This window comes from Notamacropus eugenii, chromosome 6, assembly GCF_028372415.1.
Source record: "Notamacropus eugenii isolate mMacEug1 chromosome 6, mMacEug1.pri_v2, whole genome shotgun sequence".
Lineage (NCBI taxonomy): Eukaryota > Metazoa > Chordata > Mammalia > Diprotodontia > Macropodidae > Notamacropus > Notamacropus eugenii.
In genome coordinates this window covers 373,039,686-373,061,395 of record NC_092877.1, presented here as the reverse complement: position 1 = coordinate 373,061,395, position 21,710 = coordinate 373,039,686, and the positions used below count along the sequence as shown (strand labels likewise).

Sequence of the window (21,710 nt, the reverse complement as noted above, 5' to 3'; positions counted from 1 at the left end):
TTTTGAAAAACAGCAGTGTAGAAAAGCCTGAAGCTTGGGACAGTGCCCCTCCGTCCCAGGTGAGCAGAGCCCAACTTTAACATGAAATTCCAAGTCTAGAAGTAGGCTAGAAAAATGAGCAAGCAATAAAAAAAATAACCTGACCAGAAAAGGCTACTATGTTGACAGGGAAGATCAAGACACAAACTCAGAAGAGGCAAATAAAATAAAAACAGCTAAGACAAAGACTCAAAGGAAAATAAAGTCTAAGAATTCCTGGAAGAGTTAAAAAAAAAGAGAAAAGTATAGTAGAGGAAAAATTAGGAAAAGAAATGAGAGTGATGCAAGATAATTATGAAAAGGGAATTAACAAGCTGGTAAAGTTTGGTAACAACACAAAAAATATAGAAAAAAATAACACCTTAAAAACCAGAACTAGCTAAATGGTAGAGGCACAAAAATTCATCAAAGAAGAGAACTCTTTAAAAAGCAGAACTGGCCAAACAGAAAAAGTTCACTTGAGAAAATAATTCTTTAACAATTACACTGAGCAAGTAGAAGCTAATGATGTCATGAAACTTCAAGACATAACAAAACAAAGTCAAAAGAATAAAAAATAGAAGAAAATATAAAAAATTTCATCGGAAAAACAACTGATCTGAAAAACATATTAAGGAGAGATAATTTAAGAATTACTGCACTGTCTGAAAGCCATGACTGAAGAAAGAGCCTAGATATATTTCAAGAAATTATCAAGGAAAACTGCTCTGAAATATTAGATCCAGAGGGTAAAATAGAAATTGAAAGAATTCGTGGACCACCTCCCTTAAGAGATTCCAAAACGAAAATTTCAAGGAATATTACAGCCAAATTCTTGAGCTGCAAAGTTGAGGATAAAATATTGTAAGGAGACATAAAGAAACCACTGAAGTATCATGGAACTATAATCAATATCAAACAAAATTTAGCTTGTTCCCTTTTGGAAAATCTAATACTTTGGCACATGATATTCTGGAAAGCAAAACAGCTAGGATTACAACCAAAACAACTGAGTACAATCCTTCAGGGGGGAAAAATGATATTTAATGAAGTAGAGAGCTTTTAAGCATTCCTAATGAAAAGACCAGAGTGGAAAAGAAACTTTGACTTTCAAACACAAGATTCAAGAGAAGGTTAAAAGATAAACAAGAAAGAGAAATCGTAGGAGACTTAATATTTACATTACTATATAAGAAAATAATATGTGTAACTCCTAAGAACTATATCATTACTAGGGCAGTTAGGGCTCTACATAGAAAGAGGATGTGGGTGAGTGTGAGTCCAAAATGCTGGGACGATGTTTAAAAAAAATGAAGGAATAAGAAAGAGGGATATACTAGAAGAAGGAGGAAGGAAATGGAAGAATGGAGAAAATCATCTGTTAAAAGAGGTATGCAAGAAAGGGCTTGTACAGTGGAGGAGAAAATAGGAGGGAGATTGGCAACATGAATCTCACTCTCAATGGAACTGGTTCAAAGAGGGCAGAATAAATAAAAAACAGACACAATTTGTGACAGTAATCTATTTTAATCAACAGAGAAGTAGTAAGGAGAAGGGATAAGAGAAGGAGAGCTGACAAAATCGAGGACAGATAAAAGAAGGCAGTGGTCAGAAGCAAAACTGAATTTAGAGAAGGAAAAGATAAAAAAAGAGAGAAGTATAAATAAAAGAAAATAAGATGGAAGGAAATGTACAGTTAGTAACCATAAATGTGAACGTGAATGGGATGAATTCTTCCATGAAATGGAAGGAAATAGTAGACTACATTAGAAACCAGAATCTAACAATATGTTGTTTACAAGAAACTCACTCAAAACAGAAAGACACACATAAGAGTTAAAATAAAGGGCTGAAGAAGAATCTATTATGCTTCAACTGGGGTGAAAAAGTCAGGAGAGGCAATTGAGCTCTCAGACAAAGCAAAAGCAAAAACAGACCTAATTAAAAGATCTATTTTAGGGAAATGACATTTTGCTAAAAGATACCATAAACAATGAAGCAACATAAGAAAAACTTATAACAATATAAAAGTCTCATTTTTCAAATACAGATAACTGTCAAATTTGTAAAAATAAGAACCATTCCCCAACTAATAAGTGGTCAAAGGATATGAACTGGTAGTTTTTAGATGAAGATATCAAAGCTATCTAAGGTCATGTGAAAAAAATTTAAATCATTATTAACTTTAAAAATGCAAATGAAAACAACTTTGAGATATCACCTCACACTTATTAGATTGGCTAAATGCTAGAGGGGATGTGGAAAAATAGTTAATGGAGTTGCGAATTGGTCCAACCATTCTGAAGAACAATTTGGAACTATGCCCAAAGGGTCATAAAACTGCAAATCCTTTGACCAGCAATACCACTACTAGGCTTGGAAGCTGAGGAAAATAAAGTAAAAGAAAAAGAATCTGTATGTACACAAGTATTTATAGTAGCTCCTTCTGTGGTGGCAAAGAATTGGAAATTGAGGGGATGCCCATTAATTGGGGAATGGCTCAACAAGTTGTGGTAAAAGATTGTGATGGAATAGTACTGTGTTATAAGAAAGGATGAATAGGATGGTTTCAGAAAAATCTGGGAAGATCTACAAGGAATATAATTTTTTCACTTTTTATTTCTAGTGACATGGCTAATATGGAAATATGTTTTACATGGTTTTGCATATATAATTGACATATTGCTGGAGGGAGAGAATTTGGAACTCAAAACTTTCAAAAACGAATGTTAAAAATAAATAAATGAAAAAAATTTCATAACCATCAGTTGTAATAAAATTGAGTTACCTGGATGTCTTGAATTTCTCTATACTAAATCCTATTGTTGGAACTATGTCTTGAGTTTGAGCCTATAAAAGAAAAAAAGTAAAGTTAAAAAAACTTCAGTTACCCCAAACAGACTTTTTCTTAAGTTACATCAAAATACTCAATTTTAATAACATCTACTTCAATAGATTACATCCAGTTAAGTAAAAAATCACTCTTTTGGATAGCTGTTTTTGATTGTAGGTACCTTATAGGAGTTTATGTCTAATATTTACAAATCTAAGTAACACTTTGATTCTGAATCAACATATCATATCCCGAACTCTAGAAGTGGGCAGTATAGCTTTCTTAATGTCACCACAGGAACAACTATTATCTTATTAGTGAGGTGTTTTTATGGTAACAATGTCTCCAAATCAGGTTTTCTTAAAATAAATTTTCCTTACTACAAAAACCAAACCAAACCTTTCCTCCCCTCAACCCATAAACTATAATAATGCCTCCATTAATAAAGAAAACATATCTTTCTTCATGAAGTCAAATTTCCTTATAGTTACATATCTTAGTCAGACCTTTTAAAAAATCCAAATGTTTGCAAAAACAAAAACAAAAAAATAAAAAACTCAAGGGTTTTAGCTAAGATTATAAGCCACAATTACACAACAATGTACTGAACATTTGTCTCAAACGGGAAAACTCCTGATTTTGTGAATTCAGGATCAAACTCAGTATTGTACACAGTCAAAATGGCCAATATTCAGACTCTGAGGTTTTTGTTTTTATACTGAAAAACAACAACTAAAAGTTATTTGATGAATTTTAGAGTTAAATTATTTGAGTTATATTAAGTTATTGTGGTAAGGAAAGCAAAAAAAAGGACTTTGTGTTCAAAACAAAGGAAGATCAAATTGATCTCTTAAGTTACAGGGAGATTTACAGTGAGAAAAGAGGGCAACAAAATGCATATTTCTTGGTCAACTTCTCAAAAAAACCACCCAAGTTCCCCAAATTTGCCTTAAAATTTTATCAAATACTTTAGCCAAAATTTAAATGAAGAAAGAATTCTGAATTCCATGATACTGATCAAACTGCAGTAATTATGAAGATCAAAAACCTTGTATAGCAGTCTATAATATACTAGACTAGTAAAATTATTCTATTAATTTATTTGAAACACAACTTATTAATTATTTATTAATGTCAATATTAATAAAAATGTATTGATATCACCAACTCACATTTATAATTTCTATAGAATTATATTAGTTGAACAATGTTTTATATAGAATGGAAAAGCATTAATCAAGTACTTATTATCTTCAAAACACATATACTGTATATTCTAATTTCTTCATAACCATGAAACAAAAACCACAAACAATACAGAGAAACAAAATAGAACATACATACTTTCCTTAAATATATGCTTAAGTTTAGTCAGACATTTACCATTAGTAGATCTTACAATACTACGAATGCTATTCAAAGCAAAACAAATAGAACTCAGAAAAACTTGTATCTTGGTATCTTAACAGTCTTTTAAGGATTAGGAGAACACAAAAGGAGAATTATTATAAGAACAAGGTTTTTACTTAGTCTCTTTACCATACATTTAGCACACTGTAGTGTTGTGGTTCTAAAAGCTACAGATATCAGGTTGCCTATTACATGTAATTAACTACTAAGAATAAAATTCTAAAATTATTAATGAAGTCCTGAATTTGCTCTTGATACTCCGAAGGGTCCACGATCTTACTGAACTTTCTCCACTAATAATTACCAAATATTAAGCACTTACTATGTGCCAGGCACCAGGGATATAAAGACAAAAAAAAAAAAAGTTAAATAGACCCTTATCTCCAGAAACTTACATTCTATTGAACGTAAAAGTAGATAGCAACCCCTCTGGGCCGCTCATGCTATGCCAATGTCAGATTTAAAAAAACAAAACAAATGAAGGACGAATCATTCAAATAGTTCACCTATTAGACTTTTATATTCTACATGCTTTCTCATTAGAATAGCAAATGATGTAGTGGAATGAGCCCTACAATAAGAGTTAGAAGATCTAGGTTTTAGTACTGGCTCCTCTATTTATTAACTGCATGAAGGAGGCAGAGCCATGATGTTGGAATGATAGAAAACATTCCAGTGGGCTCTCCTCCACAAATTCCTCCAAACAGATCTAGAAAGTGCACTAGACTGAATTCTGATGAGGAAATCCGAAAAAAGTCACAGACGGTCCTTTGTCTAGGCCAGCTCAGCATAGGGAAACATAAGTCTGTGAACTGCGGAGATTAGGGTGGGGCAGAAACACACTGCAGACCACGGTAGAGATAAGCTTTGCATTAGCATAAAAGTAGATACCTAGACCATACTAGGGCTCTGTCAGAGTCATACCCGGCTACCACAACGAGGACAGGTACAGTTCACTATGCAGTTCTTGGTCAGACACAGGATGGAGTCAGAAAGGGACCTGTGCACAGGGGGGTGTCCCCAGGTAGGGAGGTCCTGTCAATCAGTTGATAAACATTTATTAAGGGCCTAACACATGCCAGACACTATATTAAGTGGTGGGCATAAAAAAGGGGCAAAAAGCTGGCATCTGCCTTTAAGGAGCTTACACTCTGATGGAGGAAACAATATGCAAACAAATAAATATGATGGGGAAGGCACTACAGTTAAGAGGGCTTGGAAAGGTTTTCAGTAAAAGATGGGAGTTCAGTTGGGACTTAAAGGAGGCCAGGGAAGTCTAGGTAAAGTTGGGGAGGGAAAGCATTCAAGAAACAGGAGAAACTGCCCAGAGTAGAGATAAGAGTATCTTGAAGAGCATGTGTCAAATATAAGGTAAGAAGGGGCCTAAGTTATGAAGGTCTTTCAATGGCCAAACTGGTGGCTGCTCCTGGAGGTGAGAGGGAGTCACTGGAATTTACTGGGTTTAAGGATGACATGACTGGACTTATGCTTTAGAAAAATCACTTTAATGGCTGAATGGAGGATGAACTGGAGTGAGGAGAGACTTGCAGCAGAAAGACTCAGCAACAGACTATCACAAGAATACAGGCATGAGGGACTGTGCTGGAGTGGTGGCAGTGTCATAGGAAAGAATGGGGAAGAGATGTTGCAAAGGTGAAAATGACAGATCTTGGCAGATCAAATGATGAAGGGTAAGAAAGGAGAAGTCCATGATGTGGAAACTGGAATGGTGGTAAGAAGAGGGTGATGGTAAGGGGTGGGTTTAAAGGGAAAAATAATGAGAAACATCTGGGACATTCTGAATTTAAGATGTCTACTGGACATTTAGCTCAAAAAGGCCACTGGAGATATAAGACTGGATATCAGCAAAAGGTTTGGGGTAGGATAGGTTATCTAAAAATCTTCAGCATACAGATGGTAATTAAATTCATAAGAACTAAGTAATGTACTGGGAAAAGAGAAGAGGGTCCAGGACCAAATTCTGAGGGACACCTATGATTAGAGGGTCTGATCTGGGTGTGGATCCAGCAAAGGAGACAGAGAAGAAACATTCAGATAGGTAGGAGAACCAGGAGAAAATGATGTCCTGAAAACTTAGAGAGGAAAATATCAGGGAGAAGAGAATGATCAACAGTGTTAAAAGCCTGTAAAGAGGTCAAGGAAAAATAGGATTGAGAAAAGTCCATTAGATTTGGCAATTAAAAGAGCATAAGTAATTTTAGAAAGAGCAGTTTCAGTGGAATGATAAGGTCTGAAGACAGACTGTAAGGGGTTAAGAAGAGAATGAGAAGAGAGAAAGTGGAAGTAGCTATCGTACTGGCCTTTCTGAGGAATTTAGCTACAAAAACAGAAGAGAAATAGGATGACAGTTAGCAGGGATGGAAGGATCAAATGAGGTTTTGGTTTTTTTTTCAGGATAGGAGAGACACGGCAAAGTTTGTAGTAAGTAAAGAGTAAGTGATAGAATGGGGATGATAGAGGCCAGTATCTAGTGGAAGAGATGAGATAGAATGGGATCAGCTGAACAGGGTTAGCCTTGGGAAGGAGTAAGTCTATTTCATGTGGGACAGGGGTGAAGGAAGAACAGCATGTACTTGAGTGATAAAAGATGAAGAAGAGGGAGAAGAAAGGCTTCCATTTTATTCTGTTACATATGAGGCAAGGCTCTCCATGGAGACTGCAGGGAGGGAGAACCACGTGAACTTTTAGGAAGAAAGAAAATGTTTGCAAGTGCCAGTGTGGAGAGGGAGGAGAATGGATGGATGGACAAAGGGGGTATAACAAGATTATCTAATAGTGGTGAGGGCCCAGTTGAAGTTGTGTAACATACATTTGTAGTGGACTCAGTCAGAATGGTTACATGATTTTCTCCATCTTAGTTCAGCAGCACATGGGTAGGAGTGAAGGCAATAGATGGTGGGAGTGATTCAAGACTGAGACTTGCCTGAGCATAACTGGTAATTGATTGAAGGGCTAGAAATTCAAGAGAGGTCAGTGCACACATAAATGGGTTCACCAAGGTGTCAAGATGGTGAAAAATGGAAAGAGTGGCCAGTGTGGAGAGATGGCCTTGGAGAGAATTGAGGATTCAAGAGACTAGAGATAGTAGTGTTGACAAACAGTGGGGTTTGGGAAGGGAAGGGAAGGAGAGGGGCAGAGTCAACAGATCATGGTTGGATGAAGGGATTTCTAAATTCTTCAACAGAGAAGTATATGTGTAGGTGATGATAAGAGATCTTTGTGTGTTGCTGAGGTGGGGTGGAGGAGTAACTCATGGGAAGTGAGCAATTTGAGGAACTGAGTGGTAAGGGTGTTTGAGGGATACCTAATAAGTATGATGAAGTCTCCTAATAAGAGGGCAGTACTTGGGGAGGAGAGAAAAACTGTGAGCCATGTATTGTATTCACTGAGGAAGGGGTGTGATATGGAGTCTGTACAAAACAGCTACACAGTTTTGACTGGATGGTAGATATAAAGACTATGAACCTGAAAGAGAAGAGAAGCTACTAAATGACAGAGTTAGGGGAAAAGCCTGGAAGTGGTACAGTGCACTGAGAGAAGAGAAAATTCAGAAACCAGTAGCAATAACAGTGGTGTGGCTCAGACTTCCAGTTCAGAACAGGATCTCACTTCCAGTACCTATTCCAGCCTACAAAGGAATAACTAAGACAGGAAACCCAGGCCAAAGGGGAACGTAGAATTCTGTCTCTTGGTACCAGCAGAGATTTCCAGTTGGTTTATACTGGTAGAGTCCTACAAGTCTACTCTTGTACACCTAAAGTCAGGAACATGCAGAGCTCAGACCAAAAGGGCAGCGATCACAATTTGCCCTGGATCAAACCACTCTGGGAACACTAAAAGCTTCCAGATCGTTCTGAGATTCTGGAGCAATACACCACTCAATCTACCAAGAAAGTAGCACCGGACATCTCAAAATCTTCCTCTCAGAAGTGTGGCAAATCCCAGTCCTAATATAAAATATGCAATAAGCTGGAATGATGGGTGAACAAAACAAGAACCCCACCATACTGAGCTATTATAGTGGCAGAGATATTCAAGAGAGAAAGGCAAAAAAGCAAATTACTCCAAAGTATCTACAAGTAATATTTTAAAGAAAAACATGGCTTGGGTAAAAATTCAACTAGAATTTCTGGAAGAGACAAAATAAGAGTGTTTTTTTTAAAATAAACAGAATGAGAGAGCCTGAGGAAAAAACTGGAAAAGAAATAAGAACAGAAAAAAAGAATTGGAATGGATTAAGCACAAGAGGCACAAAATTGTGTTCAAGCAACATATTTCCTAAAAATGAGAATGTACCAAACAGAAGCCACTAACTCCATCAGATAACCAAAAATATATTAAAATAGTCAAAAGATTGAAAAAATAGAGAAAAATATAAGGTAATGCAAAAACAAATGACCCAGAAAACAGGCTAAAGAGAAAAAAATTTAAGAATCAATGGAATGTTTGAATGCCATTACCAAAAAAGAGCCCAGATATTACTTCAAGAAATCTTAGAAGAAAACTGCTCAGATTTCTTAGAATCAGAGGGCACACTGAAAATAGAAATCTAGAGTCCACCAGTCACCTCCTGAAAGAAATCCTAGGATGAAAACTCCCAGAAACCGCATAGCCAAAATATAGAATTCTGGGACAAAGAAAAAGTTAAGAAACAACTACATGACCTTTGGTAAGGTCTCTATGGACATTTAGCTTTCTCATCTGGAAACCCATTAGGTCTTTTCCTCTGTGCAAACATAAGATATTATTATCTATAGTATTCATTCAAAGTCTTATTTTAATTAGGTACTATTCAGAATAAGTGATATTTAGAATAGGGTACAGGCTGCTAATCCTGTGTGCTGTGCAATTACATTTACTTTCTGAAAAATTTTCATACATAATTTTCCTTAAAGTTGTAGAAACAGTACAGTTTGACATCTCAAAACAGATGAGATATTAATGGATTAAAACATTTTACTTATTTGCCAACAAAAAAGTAATGAGACACTAGTAAGGGCAGTGATAAATAACAATACAGGCACACTAAAAATACATAACTGATGCTGTCGAGAAGTCCCAGTGATGGGTTTACATCCCAAGAAAGGGAAAGATAGAAAGGTTGCTTAGTTGAACTGACTTATTAAAAAAGTTGTTACAAGGAACATCTTTCTGGGTGGGGAGAAGAATATATTTGGAAATAAAGGTAATGTTAAAAAAAATAACAAAATTTTTGAAAAATTAGTACATGATTTGTTGTTAGAAGCAATATTAAAGAACAACACAGGCATACCCATTTAAGGATAACAATGTTATATATGAATTATCAGTGCATATTAACAGATTATAAAGTTTCACTATGTGATTGAAGACTTTGTTTACAATGTATCAATATTATTTGCAAATCACATTGATTAAAGCATGATTTGACTTTATATTAAAGGACTACACATGACTTTCCTTTCATATTTTGAAATGCCTCTTTTGATACTAAAGTCTACATTATAATGTCTTGAGTAGCCATTCTCTAATCTTGGATGTAACATGAATCCAACAAGTGCTCCTACTTAATATCAATGTGATCTTTGACACGTCCTTAACCTCTCTGGGTGGGTCTCAGTTTCCTCACTTATAAAATGTGGGGTTGGACTAGATGATTTATTACATCCCTTTTAGTTTTAATCTTCTGTGCAAGTGGTGAACTAGTACAAACAGTAATAAAACCCTGAGGACTTAAACCAATTCCATTTTAAAAACGTCTCCTCGCTAGATTAGATTAGGATTTTTATGCAAGGAATATGTTAGTCAGTTACTTATAAAGGAAAAAAGCTTTTCTATTTTGAAACAAAATTTTACTCTTATGAAGGATATCATTGCTAACATAACATCAAAACAGATTAAAAGATGAAAAAATAAATAAACCTAAATGTTTTCTTTGTAGTATCGTAAATCCAAAGAGTTAAGAGTACAGTTGAGATAGATAACTGCATGAGGCAGAAATTATTAGTGAATTCTGATCTAAGGATCCCTGGAGTCTGTGACTACACTTGGAAAAAATACTGCCCCTATCTACTCATCTAGAAGGAACAGGTTAGTTAAATCTCCTTAGGTGACAAATGTGAAAAAATGATGGGTGAAAGGATCTGGACCCTGAATTTTCTCATACATTTTAGTAACCCAGATCATTTGACCTTGCCCAAGTCATCTGGCCCACCTAGATCACTTATCTAACTTACCTGACATTCTTTTCACTGTCTATCCCACCCCAGACTACTTGCATATACTGACCAGTCCTTATTCCCATTTAGACCCTTTCACTGCTGCCCCTGGCCCATCCCAGGCTACTTACCACTCCTTAATCCCATTCAGATATTCTCACTGTCCTTTTTTTGTATACACATATCAGTCTAACCCCAAGAAGGTACGGATTCTTTAAGAATTTTCCCCCTCTCCTATTGGCATTACAATAAACTGTCACTGACTAGAAGATGGTTTAAGTGAGTGAATTCATTCCAAGAGGACACCACTCTTTACCCTGACATTTTGGGGTTCCCAGTAACCCCAAAACCACATCAAAAGTAGCACTGGTGGCCTACTAACCCCTTACAAAACTTATCTGTTTCATTACAATTTATTTTGCATTTCTGTTCAAATAGTCCCTAAAAGAAATCATTAAAGTAAAACTGTTTAATGCATCACTGCTCTGTTTCACTTGCTCAAAGGAGGCCACAGAGAGAGTGAAGGAGATTCTTTAATTTGTTAGGATCACTAGCTAGGGACCTGAGATGAAACAAATACATTTTTACTAATATCTATTATTATGGTTTCCCCAAAGCAGGGATAAGATTAAATTAATCTGAACCACAGGGAAACCTGTAAATCAATAAGTAGTGCTCTTTCAGGAGAAAGGAAGGTTAAGTAAGTAGAAAATCAGTCAACTACCTTGGAGGTAAGTAGCCTGGAGCAACTCCCATTCCCATAGCTTTCCAAATCTGCTTCAAGAGGTCCTATACAAATACCTCAAAGAAATAGAAAAAAGGAAGAGGACTAAGGAAAGCCTGAATGGAAAACCTGGGGAAGAGTGGCTCCACTCAAATGAGGCAGGGGGTCAAAGGGAGGGACTCTTTTTCAGATAAACTCCAAACCTCCAACTACTATTCCTGTTTATATGATGACAACATTTTTATGTTTGCAAACATTTAATTAAATGAAGCTTTTACTTCTTGGGAGGAAAGGGAAGTTTATTCTAACCACTTCTGGGTTGGCTCTATAAAAATTTTCAGTTATAAATGTCCTCCACTAGAGCTCCTTTAATGCTTCCTTGAACCATAGAGGTGAGCCTGGTTCCTTGGAAGTCATGTTAAGCACAGTGAAAATTCTAGAAAGTCCTACTAGGATGCTAGAAATACAGAGCACCAGCTGGGTTATGCTCAGAGAGGCTTATCACTGTATCAAATGTAGAAGGATGAATTTTTTGCCCACAACAACTCCTGAAAGGCACGGAAGGATTTTGATTTACGTCAGCAAAGAAAACATGGATACTAGCCACAACTAATGTAGTTAGAAAGTCAAAAACATTCATTTTGGACTCAAATGGTTTTAACTGGAAGCAGTGATTAACCTCATACTCAGTTTTTAGATTTTTTAAAAACAAGGAAAATTTTAAGTTCATTTTTTAAAATGTAGTATTTAATTTTTTCCCAGTTACACATAAAAACAAGTTTTTACATTTGTTTTTAAAACTTTTGAGTTCCAAATTCTCTCCCTTCCTCCCTCCCCACACCCTCTCACTGAGAAGGTAAGCAATTCCATATTGGTTATATATGTGTAGTCTTGCAAAACCGATCCAGAATAGTCATGTTGTGAAAGAAAACATAGACCAAAAAAAAAAAAAAAAAAAAATCAAGAAAAATAAACAAAGTAAAAAAAAAAGTCTGCTTCCGTCTGTATTCAGACACCATCCACTCTTTTTCTGGGGATGGATAGTATTCTTCATCCTAAGTCCTTCAGAGTTGTCTTGGATCGTTGTATTGCTGAGATCAGCTAAATCATTCCCAGCTGACCATCTTACTTTGTACCCAGCACATTTCACTTTGCATCAACTCATGCAAGTCTTTCCAGGTTTTTCTGAGAGCATCCTGCTCACTATTTCTTATAGTATAATAGTATTCCATCAGAATTACATACCACAACTTGGTTAGCCATTCCCCAAGTGATGGGCATCTCCTCAGTTTCTAATTCTTTACTCCCAGAAAAGAGCTGCTATAAATACTTTTATCCATATAGGTTCTTTGCCTTTTTGTTTTTTATCTCTTCTGGAATACAGACCTCGGAGAGGTATTGCTAGGTCAAAGGGTATACATGGTTTTATAGCCATTTTGGCATAGTTCCAAATTGCTCTACAGAATGGTTTAATCATTCACAATTCTGACAACAGCACATTAATGTCTCATTTTTCCCACATCTCCTCCAACATTTGTCATTTACCTTTTCTGTCCTATTAGCCAATTTCATTAAGTATGAGGGAGTACTTCAGATTTGTTTTAATTTGCATTTCTCCAATCAATAAGTTAGAATATTTTTTCATATGGCTATATATAGCTTTAATTACTTTTTCTGAAAATTGATTATATCTTTTGATCACTTATCCCCTGGGGGGGCATGTCTCCTCACTGGCTTTTTGGACCTCTTTTGTCATTTGATCTCGTCTGTTTTTTAAGGTCTTATTTTCTGGGTCTCTTTCACCAAGCTGTTGACTTGTTTTTCATGGTGTTCTTGAATCACTCTCATTTCTCTTCCCAATTATTCCTCTATTTCTCTTACTTGCTTTACAAACTCTTTTCTGAGCTCTTCCATGGCCTGAGACCTATTCATATTTTTCTTGGAGGCTTTGGATGGAGGAGCTTTGACTCTGTTGTCTTCTTCTGAGGGTATGTTTTGATCTTCCTTGTCACCAATGTAAGTTTCTATAGTCTGAGTTATTTTTGCATTACTTGTTCATTTCTCCAGCCTATTACTTGACTTTTTAACTCTTTGTTAAGGTAGGACTCTGCTTCCAGTGTGGATGGCAAACTGTCCCAAACTTCAGGGGTTTTGTGCAGCTTTTTTCAGAAATACTTCTAGGGACCTGTAAGTTTTCACTTCTTCCAGAGTGGTAGGATCTAAGGAGAGGTGTTTACTCCCCTTCTGGCTTGTGCTCTGGTCTGTGACTATGTTCATTTTTAAAAAAACTTTTGTTTCTTTCTCCTGGATCTCACTTGAAAGGGGGCAAAGGTATGATTCTAGTATCAATATAAATTGTGCCAGAGAGGATTATTTAATAGTCCACTGCTATACTAATGGAAACAATCGCTATACTTGAGAAGGAAAACACAGACTAAAAGAAAAATGATAATAAAATATAAATGTCTACTTGAATGCAAAGGTCTGGGATCCACACAATACGGTTATGATGAGATGACACAAAAATACATGGCATTACTTGAAAAATAATAGTTCAGTGAAACTGAATAAGTAGCAGAAGGGTGATAAATGATACTAAACAGACAAAATGGGGACCTAACTGTGTCTCTGAATTCTTGTGCCATTTAATAGCCCTAGGAGACTGTTTATAGTTCTGAGTGGAAAAAAAAGGGTCCACTAGTTCTGAAGGACTTAGGAAATTGGGTGAACATAGGATGTTTATCGCCTTAACTACAAAAGTCATGTTAATATATACTAGCATGAAGGCCTTATACAATCTCCCAGAATCATTCTGAAGTGAATAAAGAACATATATGTCAAGTGTCCCTGGACTCAAGGTTAAGCTAGGGCTTATCAATACTTCAGGGGTCACTGATTTTGGGATCATATCAATTAAAATGATCCTGTAATTGGACCAATATCAACTTAAAGGCAGAAGAAGAACCTTAGGATTCTAGATACTACATTAGACAAGTTCAGAATTTGGCACAGTGCTTTGCACTTAGACACGCAATAAAAATTTGTTTAAGAATAGTGCTATCCTGATACCATGTTTTACCTACCTGGGGCTTACCAGGTTTAGCACTAATTTTAGTCAGGTTAGAAAAATCCTATCAAACTCTTTTTAAATTTAATAAAATTATGTTGATATAGCAATATAATTTTCACTAAGGTCCTACTCTAATGTCTCATAAAAACAGATATTTAACAAGATCTATCCATTTTTCAATTTTATTTTTATAATATCCTTTATATATGCTAAATGACAAACAGTAAAAATAAATCATTTTTGTGAATTGTAAATCTCTATTACAAAAAAAAAGAACTACTATGCCCTGATTGAACCCACCTTATCCAGTCAATTCCATCTGCTCAACCACCTATAATGTTATTCCCCTACAGAAGATAGGAGGATGTAGTAGGATAATGTTAATAAGAGAATGGAAGTATAAGTAAGAATGGATAAGTGTGCCAACTACTAAAGTCTCTTCATCTAGGATCAAGGCCTGGTGTGAGGTCAAACCCCAGATGCTTTTCCTTGTTCTTCAACCAAACCAAAGGGCCACCCCAGCAGGCTGTGTGATTGTCTCCCTTCAACTCTTAAGTCAGTCATATATGTCTTATCTTGTTTTGTTAATTCTAGAGAAAGCCTTGGCTAGGTGATATCAACAAGTTAGGAATCCTGTCTACTGATACGGAAGGTGGAACAGTGTGGGCCTTCCTGTTCTAAATTCCAACTCCAAATTTTTAGTTCTAGATTCTAGCCACTTCATTTATCATCACTGATAATCCCCTGTTGGGGAAGCCAGTGGCAACTGGTTTCTTTACATTGTAAATCTAGCCAGTGTAGGAAGAAGGAGATGTCATCAGGAAGAGAGGAACGGATGGCATTCAATTGTAAAGCAATCTCTTTTCATAAAAAACCAGAACATTCATTTTCTCCAATCTAAAGATTTGGGAGCATTTACAGAGTCCATTTTTAATGACTGAGAATACACAGAACTTCATTACGTTGCTGACTATTTAGCAACTCTCCTACTAAATTTGGTCTTTCAGTAAGAAGATAATGGGAGGAAGAAAAGATGAAACAAATAAATTTAGGAAACTAGAAAGAAATACTTAAAAGTAATGGCTGAAGTTAAATTTTGGTCATTTGAAAATCTTTTTAAGCACAAATAATTGAGAGCTGGCTATATACAAAAAATTTTAAACAACACTTTAGTGATATTTAAGTGTACTACTTCATGTCCCTGTAGGGTTATCATGCATTTACAATAAGGTCGCATGACAGGGAAAAGAGCACAAGACTAAGAGTTGGGAGATACATATTATATCCTGGCCTTGTCATTGTATAGCAATGGAAACTTTGGCACATCATTTAACTCTGATGAGAATCAGTTTCCTAACAAAATGAGTAGGAAAGGATGGAGCTCTTTGGGCTTTGAGTTATGATAACAAACAAAACAGACTTCATAGTTATACATGTTAACTTTTCCCTGTTATAGACAAGTGGTAAAGTAACTTAGAAAGCTACTTACATTCGAAGGTTTGAGTTTATTAATGATGGTTGTTTTGCCACTGTTATCCAGCCCAAGGCACAGAACATGAACTTCCTTCTTCTTCAGGCCAAGCAAGCCTGACAGCTTGTCCAACAATCCCATAATGATGATTCAAATTTTCACAAACCAGCTGAGAGTGCACAAAAGAACACAAAACTATTATAAAAGGCACTCCAAGTATACACTGGGTCCATATGTGGGTCAAGAATATGAAGAGTGGAGAGACAATGCAAAAGGCAATGTCACTATAGTTTGTAATCAGTAAACAGAACATAAGCTGATTACAGCAAAGAAGTCTTGTCTGCAAAAGCAGATTGACTGCTTATAAACCTGGGCACACAGGATAATGAATACCCTTGGAGTTGCTAGACAGGTTTCATTTCAGAGATAGTATATTAGACAACAGTATGGGTCAGATCAGGTCAATGCTGCTTTATGGTCTGTAATTTTAAATTATAAATTTGAAGAGAGTCTATCAGTTAACATTGACAACAATTAAAAGGTTAGGATTTAGAACCTATAAAAAAATAAGATGACAAACAGTCAATTTGCAAAAGAGAAGAAAAGAAGTTGTTAATCACTTGAAAAAATGTTCAACCTCACTTTAACAAACAAAGATAAAAATGAAAACAAACTTGAGGAATTACCTCACATCCATCAAATTGTTAGAAATAATTAAAAACAACAAAACACAATTCTAGTGGGATCGTGGATAAAGAAACACATTGACAGTAGACTCTCAAATCAATAGTTTTTTAAAATATGGCAACATACAATGAAAGTCATGATATCAATAATTCTATTTTGGGGAATATACTCTGAGAATGGGATCAACAACCACAAAATCTGTTTAAAGAATTTTAGAGCAGCATTATTTAAATTACAAAAACAAAAACTTAAATAAAACTGGAAGCAAACTAAACATTCAATGAGGGAACTGAATGTAAAAATTATGGAGAAGTCTTCATGAAATAATGTACAGTGAAAAAAAACAAATCTAAAGGAACAGAGCACACTATGATCATATAAAAGGACACAAGAATAAACAAGAATGGACACACATATAAAGGATTACAATTACTTATACAGTCATTATACTTAATTAATTGTACTTATATTAATTATACTTATACAACTACTTATAAAGAGTAACTGTACACTTGTATACAATTGTATATTGTATAATAAGTATACTTATATTAATTAATTATACTTATAATTATACTTATACAATTACTTATAAAGAGTAATTGAAAAGTCCTAACATTTGACAAACAAATTCATTGCACAAACAGTTGTAAGGCAATTTTGGGTTGTACTAATATTTAATATGATAATAAATCACTTATAAAACAGATTTAATTAGATTTGAAAACCAAGGGCAGGAGAGTGAATTTGTTTATCAGATAGTATCAGGTACTTCATTTTTACTGAGAACCAAAGTAAATAAAGCAGGTTTAAGTTAGGGGACACATCTTGCCTAGAATTGTTAGCAAATTTTTACTAAGAGATGAAGACCATGTAAACTCTTTCCATGTGGAGGTATTAAAGTACAAGATACTTAGATATATTCATTTGAGATAATTTAGATACACTGTAGTATATTAGGTCATGTTTCCTCACTATGCACATACTATTCAAGTTTCCTCTTCCAAGATGAAAATGACCATTCAGTTATATTTCACATTTGGCTAAATTATTTATACTACAATAGGGTCCCATCACATTCACATACTATACCATAACTTGCCTATCCCACAAGTGATGGGCAACCCTTCAGATTCTTGTTGTCACTTCATAAAGAGCTACAGGTATTTGAAAATAACTTTAGTGAGTTGCTTAGGACTAATTTTTCCACATTTCCCCTCTAATTCCCTCTCTCCTTCAAATTTCCCTGTTGAGTGAAATGTAGTTCTCTACCCAGCTGTGTGAATGTGTATGTATTCTTCCCTTCTTTGACCAGTTCAGAAAAGAATGAGGTTCAAGTGTTAACTGTACCCTAAACTGCTTCCCTCTTTATTTGTATAGACTTTTGATGACACATCTCAATTATTTCTCCTTGCTTTTCCTTCTCTTCACCTTCCCTTGTGTATTCCTCTTCCCCTCCCTTTCCATTCTTCTTTTAAGATCAGATATGAGATATAAAAGAACCACTTCCAGGATTTCTGTCCAATTGGATTTTCTCTATGACTACTGTTGATGACAGGATTCAAAGTTGTGCTGTGTTATTTTCAGTCAAGTACAACTCTTTGTGACCCCATTTGAAGTTTTCTTGGCAGAGATACTGCCATTTCCTTCTCCAGCTGATTTTACAGATGAGGAAACTAAGGCAAAGAGGGTTAAGTGATTTGCCCAGGGTCACAATAGCTAGTGTATGAGGCCAGACTTGAACTCAGGAAGATGTATGTAGCTTCCTGATTCCAGGGCCAGAGTTCTATCCGTTGCACACTTAGCTGCCCCAGAATTCAAAGAGGATACATATATCATCTCCCTGTTTTAGATTGTAAGCAGTTTATCCCTGTTAAATCCTTTATAATTTTTTATTTGTGTTTATTTTTTTGTTTCTCTTAACTTCTTTGTGCTTGAACTTCAAAGCTTCTATTCAGTTCTTTTCGTCAGGAATACTAGAAAGTCCTCCTTTTCATTAAAGGTCCATTTCTCCCAAGATTATATTCAGTTTTACTGGGTAGGATTATATCATTTCCCTTCCAGAATATTATATTCTAAGCTCTTCACTATTCTGAAGGGGTGGCTACTAAATCACGTGTGATTCTGACAGTCCTTATATTTGAATTCTTTCTGACTACTTGCAGCATTTTTTTGTTTACCTGGAAGCTCTAGATTTTAGCTACTATATTCCTGAGGTTTCTTTTAGAAGGTGACTGGTAGACTCTTTCTATTTCCACTTTGCCCTTTGGTTCTAGGAGTTCGGGGCAATTTTCTTTTAAGATTTCTCGATACATGATGTTTAGACTATTTTGGTTCTGGTTTTCAAACTGTTCAATGAATCTGATGGTTTTTTGTCTCATTGAACTGTTTTCCAAGGCAGTTGTTTTTGCTATGAGATACCTAATATTTTGTTCTAAATGTCTTTTGATTTTGGCATACTCTTTGTTGTCTAATTGGTTTTTCCTTATCTATTTTCATTTTCAGGGAGCATATGCTGCTTTGGCAAGGTTTTATACCTTTTGTATCAAATTGTTAATTCACTTTCCAATTATTTTTACCACAGCTCTCATTTCTTTCCCAGTTTTTCCTCTAAACTCTAAAGCTTTCTGAAACAACAGCATTAGATTTCATCTAATTTGTAAAAACATTAACTTTTTTTTAAAACTCTTGCTTCCTTTCTTCTACAAATTCTAGTTGAATTTGTGCCCAAAGTGTATTTTTCTTTGAGACTTTGCTTGAAGATGTTTTGGGGTCATTCTATTCTTCTGAGTTTATGTATTCAGTCCCTGTCACCACATAACAGTTTTGGATGGCAGCATTTTTTTTTTTTTTGCTCATTCTTTCAACCTACTTCTGACTTCAGGCTTTATGTGAGGGCCAGGTTCTGCTCACTACCAGATGGAAAGTCTGGACTTAATCCATTGTTGCTCTCTTGAGAGTAGTGAGAACTGTGTTATTCTAGACAAATTTCAATGCTTTCAAAGTGCAGGGCAAAGTCTGATGGTTACCCCACCCTCCCCCCATCTGAGCTTAAAATTCCTGATTTGAATCTGAGTATGAGCAACAATTCACTGCTGCTGGACTAAGTCAACTGTCAGGTAGCTGGAAAGCTCTGCTACTTCAGTGACAACTGCAGGCTTCTTTAAAGTCTAGGATTCCTGCCTGGTTATTTCTCTAAAGGCTTCAAATTGTTCTAGAGGCTAGAACAGACACTCTTCTCTGTCCATAGGTTCCTTCCTCAGGCTACTCTGGATTTGTGACCCAGAACTGATACTAGGTAACAAACCTGCCAATTAATACCTGTCCCCAGGTCACTATATGAGGTCACCTTATGGTATAGGTGTGGAGGTCACTTCTGGCCCTCACACATAGTCTCTGTGAACTGAAAGTGCTCAGAAGAACCCACTCCTGGAGTTTGGTGAAGGAACTCACTGTACTCCTTCCTACTATTCTGCCTTCTTGGTTCTACCTCACAAGTGATCTCTGCCTGTATTTACCATGAAAAGTGCCATGCAGAGGAGGCCAAGAGTCTTGAAAAAGTCTCAGCCAGCAAACATTTAATCTTCTAAGAACAATACCAATGTAGAAATATAAACCATTTTGAATTGTGGAAATAAGTTTTATTGGTATCTTTTATTTTTACATCACTTACATTTCTCCACTGTATGTCTACTGACCCCCTCCCAGAAATCCATATCTTATAATAATTGAAAAAGAGAAGAAAAAAATGCTCCACAAATTAATCAACATATCATAAAAAGAATGATACTCTTCTGTAGTCCATAAGCCATTTCTTGATCCTGTTATATTTTTGAAAATTATTAAAATACCACATTGAAGTCACTGAAAAGTAAAGCATATGTTAATTTAATTTGGGTGCTCCCCTCCAATGCTTTGGAGAATTTTCTCATCCTCTGTCACAAGTGTGGGCACATAAACTTTTCTCCACAGTAATCTTTTTTATGAAGATTGCTGCAAGGGGAAATGATCAAATAACCCATGAAATTCTCTCTCTTTCAGCCTTTGGATACATAAGAAAATCAACTCCACCATTCCTTTGACTTTGCAAAGAAAACCTAGAGCCTTCTTTCCCATTTAGGTATAATTTTTTTTATCTTCTCGTTTCATTTGTAGTATTGGTTTTACGCTTTCTAGCAATCTGTTTTTTTAGCATAATTCTTTAAATGCATAGAATAAAATATGTAGGATTACAAAGGAAATGAATCCTACTGAAATACAATTCTTAAAATAAGTTTCTTTGGCAACAGCAGGTGAACTGATTGGCTGCTGTGTCAGGAATGAATACCCATAAATCACTCTATAAGCGGAAGGGGGAAACCCAAGCTGGGGGCATTCATCCTGTATTTTTCTTCGTTTTGTTTTTTATTTCCTAGGTGACCAGAGCAAAAAAAAAAAAAAAAAGCCATCCCTTCCCGGCGTGAGAAGGAGCCTGTCTGGACCCGGCAGAAATGAAGGCAGACGTGGTCACTGCGGACACCTGAGTTGTCCATGGGTGGGTCTGGCCCACGTGACAAAAAGGACGAGGTCACCCTCATTAACTGACTCACCTTCCGGAACCAGCGGAGCCCCTTCCCTCACCCCAGACTCGGCCTCCTCTCGGGGGGCGGAGCGGGACCCCGGCGCGGCTCGGGCTGGGGCACGAGGGACCCCCTCCTCAGCTCCGACCCCATCTACGAGGACCCGCCCGGCGGCCGGAGGGATTCATCCGCCCGGGGCAAGAAGGTCGGGAACACCGAAGCGCCCGCAGAGTCTCCCGGGAGGCAGCGGAGCAGCGAGCGGTACTGCTGACGTCCCCTAGGCAACCGCGGCCTCTTCCGGCCCTTAGGCCCCGCCCTCCCCAGGCTCCTCCTTTCTTCTTCCTCTTACGGGAATTGGCTCTATCCCCTCAGCCTGGGCGGAGTTTGATGGAGAAGGTCGGCCCGCCTTTTCCCCGCCCGGGCCTTGGTGGGCGGGTTGGGAGGGAGTGCGCATGCCTGACTGATGAAGCGTGCAGGAAGCCTTTCCGCCTTCGAGTGTAGCTCTGGCCCGGAACTGGCCGATGTGGCGAATGACGGCATCCGCCTCGTAGCTTCACGGGAAATGTAGTCCTTTTCGGACTGCCCGTGAGCCCCGCCCAAAGCTAGCTGCCTTTGCTTGGAGCAGCCCCGAGTCTGTGTGGGTGGCCCCCTGCAGGGACTGAAATGGAATAGGGTCTCGGTGTTTGTTGTACCTTGAGGCGCCTCCTCGGAGGACAGGCT

General features: G+C 36.7%; 1 protein-coding gene across 1 annotated transcript in view; it reads right to left on the bottom strand.

Annotated features, from left to right (window-relative positions):
• ARL6 (ARF like GTPase 6) overlaps positions 1-21,349 on the bottom strand; it is a 32,648-nt gene extending 11,299 nt beyond the window's left edge. Inside the window, exons 1-3 of the mRNA XM_072618687.1 lie at positions 21,021-21,349; positions 15,763-15,913; positions 2,807-2,868 (exon numbers count right to left, since the gene is read on the bottom strand). Of these exons, the coding sequence (XP_072474788.1) occupies positions 2,807-2,868; positions 15,763-15,885 (185 nt within the window). The 5' untranslated portion in view covers positions 15,886-15,913; positions 21,021-21,349. The remainder of the gene's footprint in view (positions 1-2,806; positions 2,869-15,762; positions 15,914-21,020) is intronic.
• Positions 21,350-21,710: the final 361 nt, after the last annotated feature.